This window comes from Castanea sativa, chromosome 9 (assembly GCF_040712315.1).
Source record: "Castanea sativa cultivar Marrone di Chiusa Pesio chromosome 9, ASM4071231v1".
Taxonomy (NCBI): domain Eukaryota; kingdom Viridiplantae; phylum Streptophyta; class Magnoliopsida; order Fagales; family Fagaceae; genus Castanea; species Castanea sativa.
In genome coordinates this window covers 37,641,571-37,663,019 of record NC_134021.1, presented here as the reverse complement: position 1 = coordinate 37,663,019, position 21,449 = coordinate 37,641,571, and the positions used below count along the sequence as shown (strand labels likewise).

The 21,449-nt window shown below is 32.7% G+C and overlaps 1 protein-coding gene across 1 annotated transcript; it reads right to left on the bottom strand.

Moving 5' to 3' along the window:
* Positions 1–585: 585 nt before the first annotated feature.
* On the bottom strand, positions 586–21,402 carry LOC142609161 (uncharacterized). The gene is made up of 4 exons (XM_075780778.1): positions 21,217–21,402; positions 20,112–20,256; positions 18,049–19,272; positions 586–4,064 (listed from the first exon to the last, which is right to left on the bottom strand). Exons 1-4 carry the CDS (start codon positions 21,400–21,402, stop codon positions 586–588), a joined length of 5,034 nt encoding a protein of 1,677 aa, XP_075636893.1.
* Between the last annotated feature and the right edge of the window lie 47 nt (positions 21,403–21,449).

The following is a 21,449-nucleotide window of genomic DNA, read 5'->3' as shown; positions in this document are numbered from 1 at the left end:
TGGACCCTTCTTCCATATGTGCATCAGTTTTGGTAAATTATATAGATTCAATTCTCTTAACTGATCAAGAACTGATGCTACTTCACTTTCCTCAAAATTTAGTTCTTCAAGTTGAAATATAACTTCCAGCAACTGACAATCCTCTAATACAATTGATTCTAGACTCTTTAAGCACCCAATTATATGTGATGGAAAAAGTGACTGTATCTTTGAGGGATTGTCGATATCACTAGCTCTTGGATCCTTCAGCTTAGTCAAAGTACGCTACAAATAAAGAAGAACTGTTAAAAGAAGTATTATAATCAAAATAATCATTTCTTTTAGATCTATCAAAATTATTTGGAGCCATGGGCTTGACAGCAAAGCAGGAATATATCCATCTACGGATGGTATAAACAGAGTGGATACACAAATAAAAAGCAATCAATTTTAGGTGCATAAAGAATAGAAAAATTAAGAAAAGCAATCAATATTAGGTACATGAAGAATAGAGCAGATGAACAAATAGAACAGCATTGCACCATTGGGATATGTGCTTAAATCTAGAACTTTTAATGTTAAGGGAAAGAAATTACTATTATTTAGTCAGATACATACCTCTTTGTTCACTGAGGAGCTTCCTTGGGATTTTTTGGTGGTGCTTCGATCCCCATTGGTTTTCTTCTGCTTTCTTGGGCTCCAAATTTCTGAACCAAATGTTTTCAATTTGGGACAACTTTTCATATCGATCTTCTTCATGGATAACCATGCAAAAGAATAAGCTCCAGTAGAAAGACTCACTAGACTTGGCAGTCCTATTAAGTCGAAGGAAGTAACTTTATGGAACACAGTGATATCTGCTTCCTCTTCCTCTCCATCTCTTTGAGCAATGTTTTCAATTGCAACACACTTATCCACCGTAATGCTTTGAAGTTCCACAAGTAGTTTTGCAACAGAAGATGGGAATAAGTAACTTAGACAGTGACATCTATTTACTATAATAGATGTTAGGTTTTGAAAACCCTGAACACCTCGTGGAACACTGTTCCACACTTCTGTCAACTTAGATAAACTCCATAAGCCTAAAGTTTTCAATTGGGCAAGTACTGCCATTCTTCGGTAGTCATGGTCGACTCCTTTAAGATCAAATATCACTCTTAGTGAATCAGCCTCATTTAATTTTAGATTTTCCAAATTCAATAACCACAGGATTGTCTTGGATGGCAACAATTTATGAGAAATGTTAACTGCAGGATCCCCAGCTGTACAAAAACCAATGAGTTTTGGTAGACAGGATATGCGTATTGATGTTAATTGTGGAAACTTGATCCTATCAAATGCCATTTCATCTTCTTCTCCTTCCTTGAGGAAAATTTCTTCCATGTAATCACACTGTTCTATTTCTAACTTTTGGAGTTTAACCAAACCTCTCGCTATGGACAATGAAAAGACATTTTTCAAACGGCTGCATTTTGATAGCCAAAGAGATTTGAGGTTGCCAAAAAAAGCAAGCTGTGAGTCTGATCTGACATTTTTTAAACTGCTGCGTTTTGATAGCCCATGACATATTTCTTTTAATTCAACCAAATGAGACAGTTCCAGTGACTCCAGGATAGGGAACGCAGATTGTGGAGTCTGATTTGATGTGGTATCAATTACATATTCTACATCCTTACTATGACGAACTCTTAGAACATTCAAGCATTGAAAACCCTTTTGGTCTAACTCATACAGAATATTTTTTAAATTTTTTACTTCCCGCAATTCTAAAATTTCAGATTTCTGTAAGAGTTGATGAAGCATCGAACTCTCTGGAATCTCAAGCATGTCAACTCCCCAAAGTACCAAACTGTTTTCAAACAAATAATCATGTGACTGATATTTGAATTGATCAGTAAGTGGGGGCCTATAAAACCCACCACTTATCAGATTACCAGTAAAAATATGAAATCTTGGCATTTGATTTTTGAAGAGAAAGTCTTTTGGGAATGACTTGGGGTTTGGTATACAAATTTCTAAAGCCATTAAATGATGGGAGAAAGACATTAGTTCAGCAAGGCTTGCATTGGATCCCTTTCCCTCTCTGTTGCCTTCAGTAGGTTCCCATTCCATAAGGACTTCTCCCATATACAACTCTTCTAGTCGAGATAAACTCGATAGGAGACCAGGTGGAATTCGTTGAAGATCAAAGCATTTTGACAGATCTAGCAACTTTAAATGACTTAGGTTTTTGGTTTCTCTCGGCAACTCCCTGATTCTAGAACCAAAAAAGCTAAGCATTTCTAGTTTCTTAAGTGCTCCAATTGCAGATACATCTTCGAACTTACAATAATCCAAATGCAGTGTCCGAAGGTTCTCAAGAACCTGGATTGATTGTGGTAGTGACAGAAAGGACATACCTTGCATAGACAATACCTTCAGTTCCTTCATCCCTTTAAAAAGACTGGCTGGGAACATCTGTGTAGTAAGTTTGCTACATGATAGCTGCAGAAGCTCAAGTTTCGGACACTCTATGTCTTCAGGATGATTTTTCATTTCTCGCGACATTAGGGAAATTGCTTTATAATGGTAATATTTATCTTTCTCTGGCCATTCTTCCATTTTATTATCACTTTCTACCAGAAAACCAAGTTCATCTGCCTTTGATATGGCAAAATCCCTTACAACATCATGCATTTTGACACATTCTCCCTTCTCACTATCCAACAGTGGAAACGATCTTTTAAGATCTTCAACGATTGCATGAACTTTATTTCTCGCTTCTGCCACATTATCAATCCTTTCAAACAACCTTCGTCCCACACCATATCTGACCAAATATTCAATGGGAATATCATGATCTTCTGGAAATAAACAGCATAGCAAAAAGCATGACTTAGCTTCATCACTTCTTAACCAATTGTAGCTGAGCTCCATGCTGGAATAGACCTTTGAATCTAGACCAGAAATATTTTTCGGGGTAGACTTTTTAAGCTGCTGAAGAGCAGCTTTCCACTCTACCTTGCTTTTGTTTTCTAGGGCTTTTCCAACAGTTGTTATAGAAACAGGTAGACCTCCACATTCTTTCGCAACCTCCTTTGCTATTGGACGTAGATTGGGAGTATCAATACAATTACCTGCCTTATCTCTCAAATGACTCCATGCTTCTTCTTCAGTTAAGACTTTGATGGGATAAATCAACTGAGTTTTCATTTGAATGCAGGCTTCTTCACTTCGTGATGTCAACAAGATTTTGCATCTATTGTGCTGTCCTCCATAAGGAATTCCTACTGCCTCTAGATCAAGTACATCCCAAACATCATCCAATATCACAAGGATTCTCTTGTTATCCATTAATCTTTTTTTTAATCTTTCTTTTCTTACAAGTAAATTCTCTTCAACAAGTTTCAAACCTAGCATCTCTGCAATTTGACCTTGAATCTTTCTCAAGTCTTGATTCTGGGACACCACTGCCATTACAACTTCATCAAATAACTTATCTTTTGCTCTTTTCGCTACCTCTTTGGCCATTGTTGTTTTTCCTATCCCCCCCATACCGCATATTGCAATCATGTTGATCTTGTCATCCCTTAGAGCCTCTAAAACTCTTATTGTCAATTTTATTCTTGATTGAAAACCCTCAAAACCTTCTATGGATGATGATTCTAATCCCTGTGGAGCTGCAGAATGGGATACACTATCAAATTCCTTCTGTGGAAGCTTAACAATGGCCTGGGTCATCTTCTTTGCTTTCCTACTCATGGAATAACGGGACTTCAGATTTGGACACCACCCATTCTCGGCTATCCCATTTGCTTCTTCTATGAATCTCGGCAGACCTTCAATGATCTTATCCGCATCTTGTACCCACAACTCAACCAAAGGTGAGATTACCTCTCCATTCCATCTGGCTCTGTCAACCTTTAATTGCACCTCAGCCCTCTCAGCACACAGCATCCGATATTTTTCTTTGAGATTCTCCAAGTTGCTTTTGTGGTGAATCAGAAGCCAAAACTGTTTTCTAAGGGGTGCCACCAAGAATTTTCCAAAGATTTCTAGAATTAGACTAGCAATTTCCATTTCTCTTCTTTGTTCGTTTGGATTCTCTGTAAATAAAGATAATTTTTTAACATGCAGTTATTCAAAACTGAGTTCATAGTGATGATCTCACTTAAGTGGACCTACTGATTAGATAGTTTTGGCTCTGCAATTATCACTATTTTTTTTTTTTTTGGGGAATGTGCTTTGATCAAGACTAATTCAAAACTTGTGATGAGTAAGTTGGTGCTATGAGCATTTAGAATTACTATTAGAAAAGCTGGGTGCAGATTATAACCTTCACAAACAGATTATGATTAAGAAAAGAGCATTAGAAAAGTTGGGTTTGCTAGGGTCTTTGTTGAGGTTGATCTAAAGGCTGAATTTCCGGGTGGGATTGAAGTAGGAATGGGTGATGGAAATCCATTTCTTGTTGGGATTGAATATCCATGGATCCCTGTGAAATGCCAAAAATGTAATTTCTTTGGACATTCTGCTGCCAACTGTGGAAATATTGAAACAGTTGATCCAAGAAGGATGACTCAGAAGATTGGTGCCTATGAAGGCCAAGAAGGATGACTCAGAAGATGGGTGCCTATGAAGGCCAAGAAGGTTGCAGATGAAGTGAAGACTGATTAATTTAGGTGAAAGAAAGCCCAGGTGAATGCTTCTAGTCCTAAGTTAACTCCAAATCCTCTTCTTCCAAGTAATAGATTTGTTGTATTTAATTCTGCCAAACTAAAAAGTAGCAAGGCTGGCAGTAGGAGGAGTCGTAACTTCCCCACCAAAAAGAGCTTCTCCACCCTTACTGTTTAAGAAGTAATTTAAGAAAGTTGGCTGTGATACTAGTAAGCCATCAGTTAGGAGGGCTTTGTCTCCTTCCTTTCTCATCAATTGCTCATGAAGTGGTTAATTTGGAATATCAGGGGTTTGAATTGCCCCTTGAAGCAGAAGTCGAAAAGAAAGCAAGGGAAATGGATCTTAACCTAGTGTGCTTGGTTGAAACAAGAGTAAGGGAGGAGAAAACTAGAGATTATGAATTCCATTTTACCTGGATGGAAATTATGTTATTCTGTCTCTCAACATGACCTAGGTAAAATCTAGGTAGAGGACATTTTTTCTGTTCAAATTTGTCAAGTAATTTCTCAAGCTATTCACTGCAAAATATTTTTCAAGGATAAAACTGCCACTCTTCCTTTATTTATGGGGCTACTGAGGGCATTGAGGGATCAATTTTGTGGGATAAGTTGGATCAGTTTTGCAGTCAAGTGAAGGGTTTTCCATGGATTTTGGCTGGAGATTTCAATGTGATAAAGAGTGTCCGTGAATAGCATGGTGTTTTGGTTGTAACTTGTTATGAAAGTAAATTTAATTCATGTTTAGGCGACCTTGAGTGTGAGATCATGCTGCTGTGTGGTGTTTCTATACATGGAGTAATAGAAGATGAAGACCAGATGAGGACTATATACCACATTTGGCTTCAAAGGAATGCTATAGTCCATGAAGGTAGAATTTAGACTGGAGCAGATTATGAGAAACATCATTAAGGATGTCAAAGCCAGGCTGGGGTTTGAAACAAAATTTGAGAAATCTGTATTAAAAACTACCATTTGCTGTAATTGGGGGATTAATCTAGACAGTCAGTGCTACTGTGCAGTCAGTGTGCTTATGCACCAATTTATTGCTTAGTCTCCTAGTATCCCTTAGTTTGAGTAAAGATGGGAAGATGTTGTTGTTGGTGTATTGTTGCACTGTTGTGCTGGTTTGGCTCGTTTTGTTTTGTTGTAGTGGTTTCTTTCTTTGTAAACTTCTAGTTTGAGTGTAACTGGGAGGCTACCCTAATATGGACCCTCCCTACTCTGTGTTTTGGGAGTTTTTACTTTTTTACTTCTTCTTTTTTTTTTTTAATGAAATCTAAGCTGAATTACCCTAAGCCATCTATCATTGCATAGGGTTGAAAATAATTTATGTTCCCATATTATCAGGGGTGGCTCTATAGATCTTGGGGCTTAAGAGGAAGATTAAAAAGAGGCTTTTTATATTTTAAAATATTTTTAAAAAAAAAATATTTTTTTTACTTAAAATCTATTCTTCTCGCTTTTTTAGATATAAAATCACACATTAAATTTTTGTTTATACATGCATTTGAAAAAGAATCTAACATTTTTATATATTTTAACTCTACTTGATCCTGAATTGCATAAATAAAAATAATAAAACATATTTATTTCATCAGGCAACAAATTAGAATATTGGATTAAACAATATAATAAAATAGTGCAACTAAAAGAAATAACACTAATAAAAAACCAAATACTAGAAAATTATAATGAAATTATATTTTATTTAAATCAAATTTTGATTATAAATTTATTTAGTAGTATTTAATTATATTTATTCAATACTTTCTTTTTCACAAAACTTTTTCTTTTGTTAACAAACGGACAATGGTATATTATATACATGTATCAACTAAACAATTGGTTTTCTTATCTATATCTATATTCTATATATTACTAAAAACTTAAGCGTAACATTTAATGTTACTACGCTCTAGTTGAGCCACCTTATACTTTTTTTTAAAAAAAATCCTTTTTTACTTTATGATTTCTCTCTTTTTTTTATTAAAAAAATTAAATATAGATCATGGGCAAACATGTTGATGCACTCTATTAAGATGACTATTCATCTCCTTCTCAAAAAAAAAAAAAAGATGACTATTCATCTGCTACTAATCTACTACATATACTAAATCATCTCAATTGTTATCCATACAACATGAGTTATTATCTTTAGTTACGACTATTTACATCCTTCCATCCAAAATTGGAATTTGGAAGCAAAACGGTTTCTTGTAACGTAAATACAGAGTTAAGAGTCTTCTATCCAAATCACCCCTCCACTTTCAATAGCTAATCCAAATCTTATATATTCTGCATGTAAGTTCTCTCCACTTTATTCCCCCCCCCCCCCCCCCAAATTTCTGTACTTAGCCAATGCCCAATGAATATGCAAGACAAAGGTATGCAAACTATCAAGAATTCAATTCCACTATTGATTATTGCTTACAATCCCAGAGGAATTTATCGATTCTTTATTGAAATTTTGGGTTCTCGATTTCTTTTACATATCACTCTTGATTTTTGTTTAGGTGTGTTTCACAATGTTGAATTATCACTATATTTGTATCGCAACTTTTGATGACTTTTTGAATGGTTAGTATTTTTTGTTTAACGTTAAGACTAAATGCTAATTTGCTCACAATGTGCATGATGTTATATTTCTAGAAGGTAGCCAACCAATCAATGTAACTCTTTTTTTTTAAAACAATAATAATAATAATTCTGTGTTTTTTCATTTAGTCACAAATACAAATTGTTTTTTTTACCAACCATTGGCACTGGCACCCCTATCAATGTGTTTAGCAATATTCATGAACTCTTCTCTTGGCTATGTATTTTGACTTATTTTCTTTACATATACGAGTTTTGGTCTGTAAAAATGCGTGCCTTTATTATTTTCAAGGTATCTCTCTCTCTCATTACAGTTTTCTTATGCCTATCATGTTTGTATTTATCTATCTAACTTATATATATATATATATATATATATATATATATATATATATATATATATATATACACATACATACATACAATCTTTTGATGCCTTTTTATTTTCTGCCCTTAAGGTTGGCCCTTACAACAAATAGATTTCATACTAAACAAAAACTCAATTATGTTGTCATCATTTTTTGTTTGTTTTTTTTTTTTTTAATTTTTAAGGGATATTGAAGGAGAATAAAAGTGACTTTTAGAGTAGCTTGGAGTTCCAATCTTTCTAGGAAGGCATAAAAGTTTGAACTACTTTATACAAAAATTATTGTGAATAAAATATAAATGTCAATTTTTTTCATCATAAAACTTATCTGCTTGGCATATTTTGCCTATGAAAGCCAAATATAGTCACTTGGCATTTCTTCAATGGCAGAATTTTCTCCCTCTAAAGACTCATATCTTAATGAATTTGAAGCTCTACTTAGTAAGCTTCTATTCTCTCTCTTTCTTAGTCTATTCTCACAATTCAATATTTTATTACAATCACCAAATAAAAAATATCTAGATTGTTATTTTGATTGTTTGGTCTCTTTGTGTTAATGGATTCTCATAATTCTGATCATATTTTATTCATAAGGTAATCTATTAGGGTTTGGAATTATTTTATGTAATGGGATTGTAATTATGGGTTACTTGGATTAAAATAATTCCTTTTGGAATTTTTTCTTACAATGTGTCTCCAAGTAACTAAATTCATGGTTCCCATGCCTAATAAAGATTAAATTGTTTTTATAGTTGTTTGGAATGAAAAAATATCAATATATTTTGTGGGAGATATTTTTGTAACATTAAATTGACTTGATTCTTTTAACATTCACATAGTGATAATCAATTTATAAATTGTTAGATTTTTTTAGAACTCAAAAGTTTTATACATAACTCTTTTTTTTTTTTTTTTTTTTTTTGAGAAACATTTGATACGTAACTTGTATAGAAAATGATATTAGGATTTTTTTTTTTTTCTTTTAAGAAGTGAAATTGAAGTAAACGTGTTCAATAGACTTTGTTTGTTGTTTGAGGACTTAGAATGTGGTGGAGTTGGGACATATTCCAGCTCTATAAATGTGTAATAATCATTGCTTTGATTCATACAAATTTCTATAAATTTGATAATATATATTTTTCACCTCTACGTTTCTTTTTTTGTTACATTCTTTTGTGTGATTATGGTTGGTAATAATTTCTATGCAATATATAGTCTTATTAATTGAATTTTCACCTTTAACATTGTCCTATGTTAGTCATTGTCCTTTGTAAGTGAACTATGTTTGGATGATAAGGTGCTAAGGTGCTATGTGTCATATGTGGATTGACATATGGCAAATTTCAACAGTTAATTTCTCAATAATTGTTGAAATTTGATAATTTTCTTTACAATTCATAATAATTGTAAGTAAATAAGAACCAAATGATTATTTTTGGAAACTGCTCATGTTAATTTCTTTTCAAAAATATACTTACCTTTTCATCTAATTATTTGGAATTTGTTAAAAGAATCTTAAATTTCTATAAAATGCATTTGACAATGCAAAATGTTTGACTATTCAGATACAAATGTTTGACTATTCAGCCACCCAAATTGATGTCAACTTTTCATTTTCTTCTTTCTAATTTCAAGTAATTATTAAAATTGAATAGTTTATTATCTTTTTAGTAGATACAATTAAAGTTTCAAGCAAAATCTACAGCCCAAAGATGAGTTTTGTGTCTCTTCGTTTATCTACAGTTACAATGTTTACTCTTCCAAATTTTCAGTTTTTCACAAACGTATTTCTCTCTCACTCAAACATCAATCATTTTTTATTTAAGCTTTACAATATATCTATCAATGTACATTCTAGATACGATCACCTCATCATTTACAACAACAAAATTAGTTCAACACTATTTGTTCTCCATATTTTTCAATCAAGCTTTAGTTTTCACCATTTTGAGAAGACATCGATTGTTTTTGTCAGAGATTTTCAAAGTTAAGTCAACAATAGGATGACCATTGAGGTGAACAAAACGCACAAATAGAAATGAACTTTTTTTCCCCTTTCTTTTTGGTATTCTTACATTTAGTCTATGTAAAGTGATTTTGTTGTTTTCCTTCCCAAATTTTTTAATGATATTGACTTTTGTTACTCTTAATTGACTTAGAATTGGCAACACAATTTTAGTTTATTTGAGTTTTTTTGATAAGTTTTTACTTTGCTTAGTTGATCATCTTTTAAGCAAAATATCAAAAAAAGAATAAGGCAAAATATAATTTACTCTAGAACATCACTATGATATTAATGTTCTTCTGTATAGATACTTGAGGAACTTGTGATTAATTCTTTTTTAAAATTCCAATTATTCTTTTGTCTAGCCTTCTAGGTTAATTTTTAGGGGTGCAAATGATAGCCTAGAGGTAAATAAATTCTTTGTGGTGTCCCATATTTGTGGTTCAAACCCCACCATCCCCCCTCCACCACCATCTACCTATGAAAAAAATAGAAAAGTTAGTGTTTGTGTTAGTTTGAATAATGTTTTATGTCCCATTATTTGCTTAACTCTTTCATATATGCAAGGCTAGACAAAAGAATAAGGCAAAATATAATTTACTCTAGAACATCACTATGATATTAATGTTCTTCTGTATAGATACTTGAGGAACTTGTGATTAATTCTTTTTTAAAATTCCAATTATTCTTTTGTCTAGCTTCTAGGTTAATTTTTAGGGGTGCAAATGATAGCCTAGAGGTAAATAAATTCTTTGTGGTGTCCCATATTTGTGGTTCAAACCCCACCATCCCCCCTCCACCACTATCTACCTATGAAAAAAATAGAAAAGTTAGTGTTTGTGTTAGTTTGAATAATGTTTTATGTCCCATTATTTGCTTAACTCTTTCATATATGCAAGGCTAGACAAAAGAATAAGGCAAAATATAATTTACTCTAGAACATCACTATGATATTAATGTTCTTCTGTATAGATACTTGAGGAACTTGTGATTAATTCTTTTTTAAAATTCCAATTATTCTTTTGTCTAGCCTTCTAGGTTAATTTTTAGGGGTGCAAATGATAGCCTAGAGGTAAATAAATTCTTTGTGGTGTCCCATATTTGTGGTTCAAACCCCACCATCCCCCCTCCACCACTATCTACCTATGAAAAAAATAGAAAAGTTAGTGTTTGTGTTAGTTTGAATAATGTTTTATGTCCCATTATTTGCTTAACTCTTTCATATATGCAATGCTTAATTCATATAACATTTTTTAATTAATCTTTTGTTTTTTTTCCCCCCCTTTTAGTCTCTTTGTGATTTTGAAATTGCACAAATTCTGTTACATAGAACCAGATTAAGCTTATGTTGTGATAACAACAAAAACAATGCCTAAGGTGCCCCCACTTTTGACAAATTTAGCATTACACCACATAAACTTCTCAATAGGGTTGATTTTTATGATGAAGTCATTGGTATTTGTAATGCAAGCCTTAATAGAGAGTGAACTTTTAAATTCCATAAGTAAGTACAACATATGGAACAGGAAAATGAATTTATTTGTACAAAGTTTTCAATAAAAGTTTTGTATAACTACTCTATAATTGTCATAGTTTAAATTTGTCAATGTCACCTTCATTCTGAAGAGAAACCTTGAAAAACAAAGAGCAAACTAATATCGTTGATAGTTATTAAAAGTTCTTTGATTAATTCCTCTTGGTTGAATGTATACACTCCTTATAAAAAATTATCTTGATATCACTAAGCTGAAGGTAGTATACTATATAATCATTTTGCCAAATTTTTGTATTAAAGTTATAGATTCTATCTTCTAATAGACGTCTGTGTTAAGATTTATATATCTATAATCCGTTATTCAAAGTAAGAATTCTCCATCATATGTTACTCTCTAAAGATCTTATTAGTTATATAGATGTTACTTTTGGATTAATAGACAAGATCAACAAAACATGACTTTTATATAATTATATCTAGACGATACTGCAATGTTATGATGGATAGGTTGGTCTTATTTTACTATATAATCTAAGTAAGCATATGGTTTATGAATTTGAATAGTTATATATTGCGGGATTTATTCAAATGTTCATATGATGAAAATTGTTTTTTGAATTTTATTTTATTTTATATTTTCACTTTATGATATATGATTTATTGATTATGAGAAAGAACGAAATGTTGATCTATGTTTAGGAGAAAAATATACCTATAAGAGTTGATTCACATGTATTTGTATGGTAATTAACAAAGTATATATGGTTACAACTTGGTCTAATAGTTTTCACACTATAAAATAAGAGATAACTTTTTTTATTGCATTGTGTTTCATATTTTTTTCTCGCATCGCACAAGTCTGTGACTAGTTATTTTAAAAAAATGAAAAAGGAAATAAACATTGAATCTCACTAATTTAAGGCAGCCACACATTTTACTTGAATTTTAAATTTTTTTTTTTTAAAAAGTAATAATCATATGGTGATACGTGTAGAGAAGGGGTTGGATCAAGTAAAGTGGTCCACTCTCTATCTCACACACCACCAAAAAAAAAAAAGAGTAAAGGCAATGCATTGTAATTAACCTAAGATGCATGGTAAAGATACGGGTATGGCTGATGGGTGTGATACGGGTAGGAGGATACAACATTTCTTGAAACCCTTAAGGTACAATATGTTGGGGATTAATGTATTAATTACTTGTTAAATATGTTTTATTTATATTTTGTATATATTGTTAAACTTTTTTTTTATTCTTAATCATATATCAATCTTAAAGCAATAATAGATAATCAAATGAATTAATATCCATTAAATGATGTTTAGAATACAAACAAAGATTAAAAAAAAAAAAAGTAAATAAAAGATAACTAGATAAGTGTTCAACATTGAACCCAATATATAAAACATATAAATAAAAAATTTTACAAGTTTGGGCTATCTCTCACTTTTGGGGTTAGGTTATAACGGTATCCAAGTCGTATTACAAGTGTATCCTAGATGTATTGGCACCCCCAAAAAAAAAAAATGGGTATGTAGCTTAGAGGTATCTGGTATGATACAAGTATGATACATATCAGATACGGATATGTGAGCAAAAACAGTGTATCCATGTATCATAGATTGTAACAAGCAGCAACAATGTAGGAAGTTAAAAGCAAACAAGTAGAAAACACAAATTGGAAAGAAACAAATAGACAATAGATTTGAAAGAATATTTCAAGGCAAATCTCATAACTTAAACAACAGGTATACAAAGATTTTAAAAAAAAATTCCAGAGATGTGAATATATATATACACACACATACACGGACGAAGTTGTACTAATTTTAGCAATTTTGTTTAATAAAATTACATTTTGCCCTCTCTTAACAATATCATCAATTCTTTTAAGAGTAATACTATAACCACAAACTTTTCTACAATAACATTTTTTCAAATTATCGAGGTAGCAAATTTTTATTGGTTTGATCACTTGCATTACTTTTTACTTACCAATAACCACTCACCACATTAGTAATTCGTAAAATTTGTAGTTTTAGCATTTTCCACCATTTCAAGTCCATAAAAAATTAATAGATTAAATCTAAAATAAAATATACAAGCTCAAAAAAATTAGCCCAACAACAAAAATTACCAATAATAAAACTAAAACAAATTGAGTCCAATCAACCTATTTTACTCAAAACAAACAACATGACCCTTTAAAAAGTTTTAAACAAAGATTCTTAGTGGTTCATTAGAAGAGTCAAAAGCTAGAGCTGCCGCACACAGCAAGTAGTAGAGCCACCTCCCCTAATTCTAAGTCCTGGCTTTTTTTTTCTTTTTCTTTTTTCTTTTATCTTTGTTAATTTTTCTGGTGTAATTTATTACCAGCCCCTACATTGGGAGAAATTCTTCAGTGCACTTGGAGGACCATGTCAGCAAACTAATAAATCTTCAACCTTCATATTTTAACTTCTATAAAAAGGGTTTGATCTTATTCTCATCTTTTTCTTTTTTTTGAGAAAGAATAAGATCTTATTCCAACACCTAAAGTTTTTCTTCCAACCCTGTGTTACATAATTTCTCTTAATGGCTGAATGTATAATTCTTCAAAATAGTTTTTCCTATATGATTTTTTCTGCCAATAATGTAGGACAATAATTAGTTGGAAAAAAAAAATCCATTGCAAGCATATTTGTCAATATCATATGATACGCTACGTTACTTATCATGTACAAAAAGTTTCGTATCATAAGTACTTATGAATCGTATGATGTAGTGATGCATATTATATGAATCGTATTATCCCATAAAATCATATGTATCACACGATATATAGACATGTGCTTTAAACCAAGTTATTAGACTTGTTTTTAACATAAAATTATTATGTTACTTAATCTAGCCCAATAAAAAAAACATATCCATAAGTTTTTTTTCTATCTTTCTTTTACAAAATTTGGACTAGACATTACACTTCACTTTTATATTTGCAAATTTATTTTCTATACTATGAATAAGGTATTAATTGACAATATATTTATTTTTATTTTTGTCATTATTGTTAAAATCTAAGAAGCTATAATGACATGATGAAATATTTTAAGAAAAATTATTAAAATAAAAGAATAAGAAAAGATACTAAATGTTGATGATAATAAAGTAATTTTCAATGAATTAATAAATTTGCAAAATGATGAACATGATTATAACACTAACTTAGATGGAGTTGATGAGACAAGATAATGAATATGATGACAAAAAATTATTATTTTGGGTTATTTGTCATGTATTACCATATTATGAGTTTAATCTATTTGAATATGTAAATTATAAACTCGTGTTAATTTGATTTATTTAGTTAGCTTTGTAGATATTAAATTAGTCATTAGTTGAATGTGTTATGAATTTATAATGAATATACCTTTTATATAGGATAAAATTTAGATACAGTGCCTTAGGTGTTGTTTCTTAGGTTCCCCTTTTAAGATTCAGCCATGTGACTATTTAACTAAAAAAAACACTTTCATCCCACGAGAAAAAATTCACACAGCAGAATCCTAAAAAGGGAACCTAAAGAACTACAACTAAATACTATACCTAAGTCTTGCTCTTTTATATATGTATATCTATAATTTTTTGTATAAATTTTATTAAGTTTTTGTGTATCTTACAATACATAATACGGAAAAACCAAAAATCAATTCATGATACGTACGATTCACATATGATTGCAAGTATCATTTTTATCCTTAGTTATGAATATTTTTTAACCCAACATAGTCGAACTCTTCCAAATTGTATTCTTTTCCAACAATGATTATCCTTAGCTACGATTACGGATTAAGGAGGTCAACATGAAATTGATATTTTTACTAATTGTGTAAATTGTATCAACCTGCTTTGCCACAAACTAATTTATACTATATACTAATCTACAAAAAAAACTGTGTCGTATGTATGCATCATGTTATCAACAAAAAAAAAAAAACTCAAATATTCAGAATAGGTCTATGCTTGCACTCACATTCGCAACCTTCTTGTTCTTTCTTTTTTTTATAGCTTTTGATGTTTTTATATTTTTCCATGTTTTCTATTCAATGTTCTTTTGGTGAATGTCCACATGAGATGTAGAAACTATAAGTGGACAACCAATAACTGAAAAACAAAAACAAAACAAGCGAAAATAACTGAAGCCAATGTGCAAATCAAAGAAGCATTACCATAGAAAAATGTAGAAGTAACTTGGGGAGGAAAGATGTTGAAGAAACACCAAAAGAAAGGAAAAGTTTCTGGGACTTACCTCTGCCTGCGATCTAAAGCAAAGAAGTGCAACACAGACGAATTTCGCAGTCTGCAGTAGAGAGATTGTAGCCAATAATTCGCAGAAGAATTTTATTCTTAATTGAAGAAGAAAATCGAAAGGGTGATAGAGAACGAGCAAGTGGATGTTATTATATAGAGTGTAAATGCCTTACGTGATGATCTATCTATTATCAGGCATCTAATTCTTGCTTAGCCATTTCAACAACGAATAATTGATGGTTTATTTATTAACAGGAATGAGGAATCCTTACTTTCCTTGAACATCTATCTCAAGGGTATGTCAGCGAAGTCCAGATGCACTTTCTGCAATAGGGCTATATACATTTTTTAACTATCATTTTGTTAAGCTGATTTTTGGGAACAGAGAAAATAAATAAAAAAGCAAAAGACCGATAAACCTGGTAAAGGAATAAAAGGTTTAAAGAGATAACTAACTTGGAGTTTAGGATTACAGTTGAATTGAGGGGGATATTCGCATATTAGCATGATTTTGCCACACAATTTCGTTAGTGGTCACGTTTCCAAAATAACCCAGAAAAGTAGCATCTCGAGTCTCTTAGACTCGAGTTCACTGTAGCAACTCAAGCCTAAAATACTAGAGTTCTATGTGCTGGCAGAGTTAGGGTGGATTTAAAATCCATGTGGAACTCGAGTTTTAGACACTTGAGTTCCATTTCTTCCTCTTCTCTTTTTCCCCTTCATTCTTCTTGTTCTCTTCAGACCACCATGGCCAAATCTCCATGGCTCTCCTTCTCCAACACCACCACTACAAAGTCTCTCATTTAATCAATCTCTCTAACTCTCAAAACCCCAAACTCAACCCAGAAAACAACAAGACCAAGCAACAATACCAAAGAGAAACATCAAAGCCAAGCTGCCCCAGTGCTGAGATCAACAAACCCAAGGTAAGGGAGCCACTTTGGTGCTGAGATCGTGATTTTTGGGTTTGGGTTTTTGCTCTGATGCCAAGATATTATGAATCCGTGGGTTTGGGTTTTTGCTCCAATGCCGAGATATTATGAATAATGGAACTTGAGTGTCTAAAACTCGAGTTCCATGTGTATTTTAAATCCACCTCAACTTTGCCAGCACATAGAACTCGAGTCTTTAAGGCTTGAGTTGTTACAGTGAACTCGAGTGTAAGAGACTTGAAATGCTATTTTTCCGGATTGTTTTCGAAACATGACCACTAACGAAATTATTACAAATTTAAGGCAAAAAAAAAATCTTGAATTGAGCCTATATAGTATATAGTGGTGAATGCTTTACAAAAGGGAAAAAGAAAAGTGTTAAAGGTGGGTTGGAACCGTAAAACTGGTATGCAAAAAAATTTAAATGTTGATAACAATTTTTTTTTTTTTTGAGAAACATGTTGATAAGATATTTAAGTCATGTACTCAACAAATCGATTAATAATGCTAACAGAAATGAAATTGGGCTGGTAAAACTTTTTTTTTTTTTTGAAAACTTCGGCTTAAAATAGTTTTTTTTCTCTCAAAAAACAATAATAGTTTTGTTTTCTTTTTTAAGAAAAAAATAATAATTAGACTGAAGTTTCAGTAAACAATTTAGATCACATTAAAATGAAAAAAAAAATGTTAAGAAGTATAGAATTTTTTTATATATATAAAAAGTGACAGTCATAATTTAGCTGCAATTTAAAATATCATTTTATAAAGAGTAGTCATTTACTAATTAAAAATATTTAGCCATTCTAAAAACTATTTTTGTTTAAACTACAAAATTAGTCTCTATTATACATCATATTTCAATTTAGTCTCACCGTTCTCCTTTAAATGGAAAAAGTTGATCTGTCATAAGAAAAATTATTTTTCATGCCACATTATCTACCAATTATACCACTAAAACCATTAAAAATAAAAACCTAAATTAAATTGAGACACCTCACAACCAACATCCCTAACCCCTAACTCATCTCCATCTCTTTTCCCTCTTTCAGTCTCATCAAGCATTAAGCCTTGGTCGCACCTTCATTTCAACACAAAGAAACGAACTCTCTTTTCTTTTTCTATTTCTCTCTTAATCAAATATCATGAGGGTATTATGTAGACTCAAACTCAAAATATTGCAGTCCATGCATTCTTCTCATCCTTTCACAGACCCACAAAAATGCTCATTTGGCCCATTCACTCAAAAGAGGATCAAAAAGCCAATAATCTCCCTAGAACTTGCTTTGAGGACAGAATCAAAGACCCAAAGCCAAACAAACTAATAACCCACCTCAAAAAACTCAAAACCATACTTGATCTCCACCAACTTATGTCAAACTGAAAACATGGTCCCTTCGTTTCACTACAACTCATGTCCAGGTGCAACTGCAACTCATGTCCAGGTGCAAAAACACTATTGGACTTATGAAAAACTAAATTTGTGATTGAAATGAAGAATTTGTTATTGAATGAAGTGATCTGTACATATATATACTCAAAGACTCAAAACAGAGTTTGTAACTAACTTACCAAAACTTTGCACATGTGAACACAACTAACAAACTTAACTAACAAGCACACGTGAGCCACTAACATATCTATTAGTTATATACAAAACTACAAGTAGCTTACAAACCATTACAAAACCAATACTAACTATACTACATGTGTATTTTGTCGTTTAGATGTACCTGTACACTTCTTGATTTTCTTCAACTGCGAACTACTGGATCCAGCTACCAAACAATCATCCAACTCTTCAATCTTCATATATGTTGCTTTGACACTTGTTGTGATATCATCAGAGTGTCTTGCTTGATCTGATGCACACTGGTGCTGCCCTGTTGCACTACATGCTGCACTGTGTTGCAGCTTGAGCTGCACTAGTGCAGCAGCTGATGCACCTACTGTAGAGCTAGTTTCCACATTACGCCTTTGACACTCCCCATCAAGATGGACTGAGGGAGAGTAAATGTTAATCAGTCCCATCTTGGAAACCAATTCAGAAAATTGCTTAAAACTTAAAGCTTTGGTCAATAAGTCTGCTAATTGGCAATGTGTTCTTACATGATTCAATTTTATTACTTTGGCCAACACTTTATCCCTCACAATGTGACAATCAATCTCTATATGCTTTTTTTTTTCATGAAAAACTGGATTGGATCCTATATGCAAAGCAAATTGACTATCACAGAATAAAAGTGCTTCATTATCATGCTTAACTTTTAAATCCTTTAGCAAATAGAGAATCCATACAATCTCACAAGTGGACACAGCCATTGCCATGTACTCTGCCTCAGCTGAAGATCTTGACACAGTAGCTTGCTTCTTTGATTTCCAAGAAATTAAGGAATCTCCAAGAAAGATGCAGTAGCCTATTACAGATCTTCTTGTGTCTAGACAGGAAGCCCAATCTGCATCACTAAAGCCTTTCACATGAAGTTCTGAGCTAGCAGAAAAGAAAACACCTCTTCCTAGTTCATTCTTGAGATAGTGTAAGACTTTGAGAGCAGCTGCATAATGAGGTTTTCGTGGCCTTGCCATGAACTGACTGAGTTTGTGGACTGCAAAGGTAATATCAGGCCTGGTAATGGTTAAATACAAGAGTCTTCCTACCAGCCTCTTGTATTGACTTGGATCATTGAGCAACTCACCATCAAATTTACTAAGCTTCAAAGTCTGATCCATAGGAACCTTAGGAGGCTTACATCCTAGCAAACCAGCGTCTTCTAATATCTCAAAAGCATATTTCCTTTGGCACAAGGAAATGCCCTTATATGTTCTAGCAACTTCCAAACCAAGAAAGTACCTTAACTCTCCCAAATCCTTCAACTTGAACTTCTGATCTAACAAAGCCTTAAAATCCTCAACACCTTTATGATCATTACTTGCAATTAATACATCATCAACATACACTAACAACACAATGAATGATTCACCTTGTTATCTAGTGAATAAGGAGTAGTCTGCCTTAGACTAAACAAAACCAAACTCAATCAAGGCAGTGAAAAACGTGGAGAACCACATTCTAGATGCTTGTTTAAGACCATATAGAGATTTGTTAAGCTTACATACCAGTTGTGACTACTCCCCCTTACTGCATGGCTCCCCCTTGCTGTGAAAACCTGGTGGAAAGGACATATACACCTCCCCATGCAAGTCTCCATGGAGAAATGCATTATTCACATCAAGTTGGCTGAGAAACCAGCCTTTCACAGCGGTAACAGCAAGCACACACTTCAGAGAGACCATTTTAGCAACGGGTGAGAAATAATCAATGTAATCAAGTCCTTCCTTTTAGGTAAAGCCCTTAGCAACAAGTCTGGCTTTATACCTCTCCACTTAACCATCTAACTTGTATTTGACTCTATACACCCACTTACATCCAATAGGTTTCTTACCAGATGGCAATGAAGTGATGGTCCATGTATTGTTAGCTTCCAATGCATTAATTCAGCATCCATAGCATCCTACCACTTGGGATTACCTACTGCTTGGTGATAAAAAATGGGTTTTGGAATGGATGAAATAGCACAACAAAAGGACTTATAGGAAAGGGAAAGGTTAGCATAAGAGATATAAAAAGGAAGGGGGTGTGAGGTACCTTTACCTGAAATGGAGGAAACTGGAATGGGAGCAGATGAAATCTAATTACAATGGTAAGATGCAAGATAAGAGGGAGGTTTGGTAGGTCTAGTAGACCTCCTAAAAAAAACAGGTGGTTGATTAGATGTGTCAACAACAGTTGGCTGACCAGACTGAACAAATGCATTAGGAAAATCTTGAATGTCCTCATCAAAATCATGATGAATTTGGACAATGGTGTCAACAGAGATAGGCAAGGAAGAATGGGAAGGAGTGGAAGAAGTAAAGTCAGAAAAGACAGAACTGGAGTAGTACTAGAAGAGAAAACAGGCAAAGGAATGAGGTCAAGAGACTGAGAAAGAGGAGAAGAGAAATGAAAAGTAGATTCATGAAAAACAACATCCCTAGAAAGGAAAATAGTATGAGAATCAAGATCTAGAAGCTTATATCCTTTGATATTAAAATGGTCGCCTAGGAAAACACATTTTCTAGCTCTAGGGGTAAACTTATGCTTATGTGGAGTAAGATTAATAGCAAAACATAAGCAACCAAAGGTTCTAAGATGATTATAGGAAGGTGGCTTGTTGAACAAAACCTCAAAAGGTGTTTTATGACCAAGAATTGGAGAAGGAAGCCTATTAATTAAGTAGGCTGCAATGAGAACACAATCACCCCAAAATGACAAAGGAACATTAGATTGAAGTTACAATTCCCTAGCAGTAGCAAAAATATGTTGGTGTTTCCTCTCCACAACTGAATTTTGTTGTGGAGTATAAACACAACTTAATTGATGAATAATTCCATTGGAATTATAAAAATCTGGAATGCTAAATTCTAAGGCATTGTCAAATCTAATAGCTTTAATTTTGGTGCCAAATTGAGTGAGGATCATGTTATAAAAAGAACAATCAGTGGTCTAACATCATATTTAGCTTTTAATAAGAAAATCCAAGTGGCTCTAGAAGCATCATCAACAATGGTAAGGAAGTATTTGTAACCATCAGAAGTTAAAACAGAAAAGGATTCCATTTCCTTTCAATAATAATAAATGTTCTAGAAGCATCATCAACAATGGTAAGGAAGTATTTGTAACCATCAGAAGCTAAAACAGAAAAGGGTCCCCAAACATCCATATGAACAAGATCAAAAGGATTAGAACATTTATTATTATTGAAAGGAAATGGAATCCTTTTCTGTTTTGCCAAAGGACAAACAATACAAGTCTTATTACAACAATTCTTAAGGAAAGGAAACACATGGCTTAAGGACTGAACCTTCATGTCAGAGGGATGTCCGAGCCTTGAATGCCAAAGGGAAAACAAATTGGTGGAAAGATTAGATGAATAAGCAGCAGAAAAAGACTTGAAAGACTGCTTGGAAAGGAAATCAGCAAGAGAATTAGTAGCTTGATCCAAGTTGGAACCTCGTAACAGATACAAATCATCATGCATTTGGCCCATTCCAATCGTGCTCCAACATGTAAGGTCCCGTATAAAGCAAAATTTAT

Excerpts from the sequence above, each read along its gene's own strand:
- LOC142609161 (XM_075780778.1), bottom strand. The coding sequence starts at position 21,402 with ATGGGCCAAATGCATGATGATTTGTATCTGTTACGAGGTTCCAACTTG. Across the intron at positions 19,273-20,111 it reads TAATGCATTTGTTCAGTCTG|TGTATGTTGATGATGTATTA; the intron begins GTCAGCCAACTG and ends TTGTGTTGTTAG. Across the intron at positions 4,065-18,048 it reads GAAAATCAAGAAGTGTACAG|AGAATCCAAACGAACAAAGA; the intron begins GTACATCTAAAC and ends CTTTATTTACAG.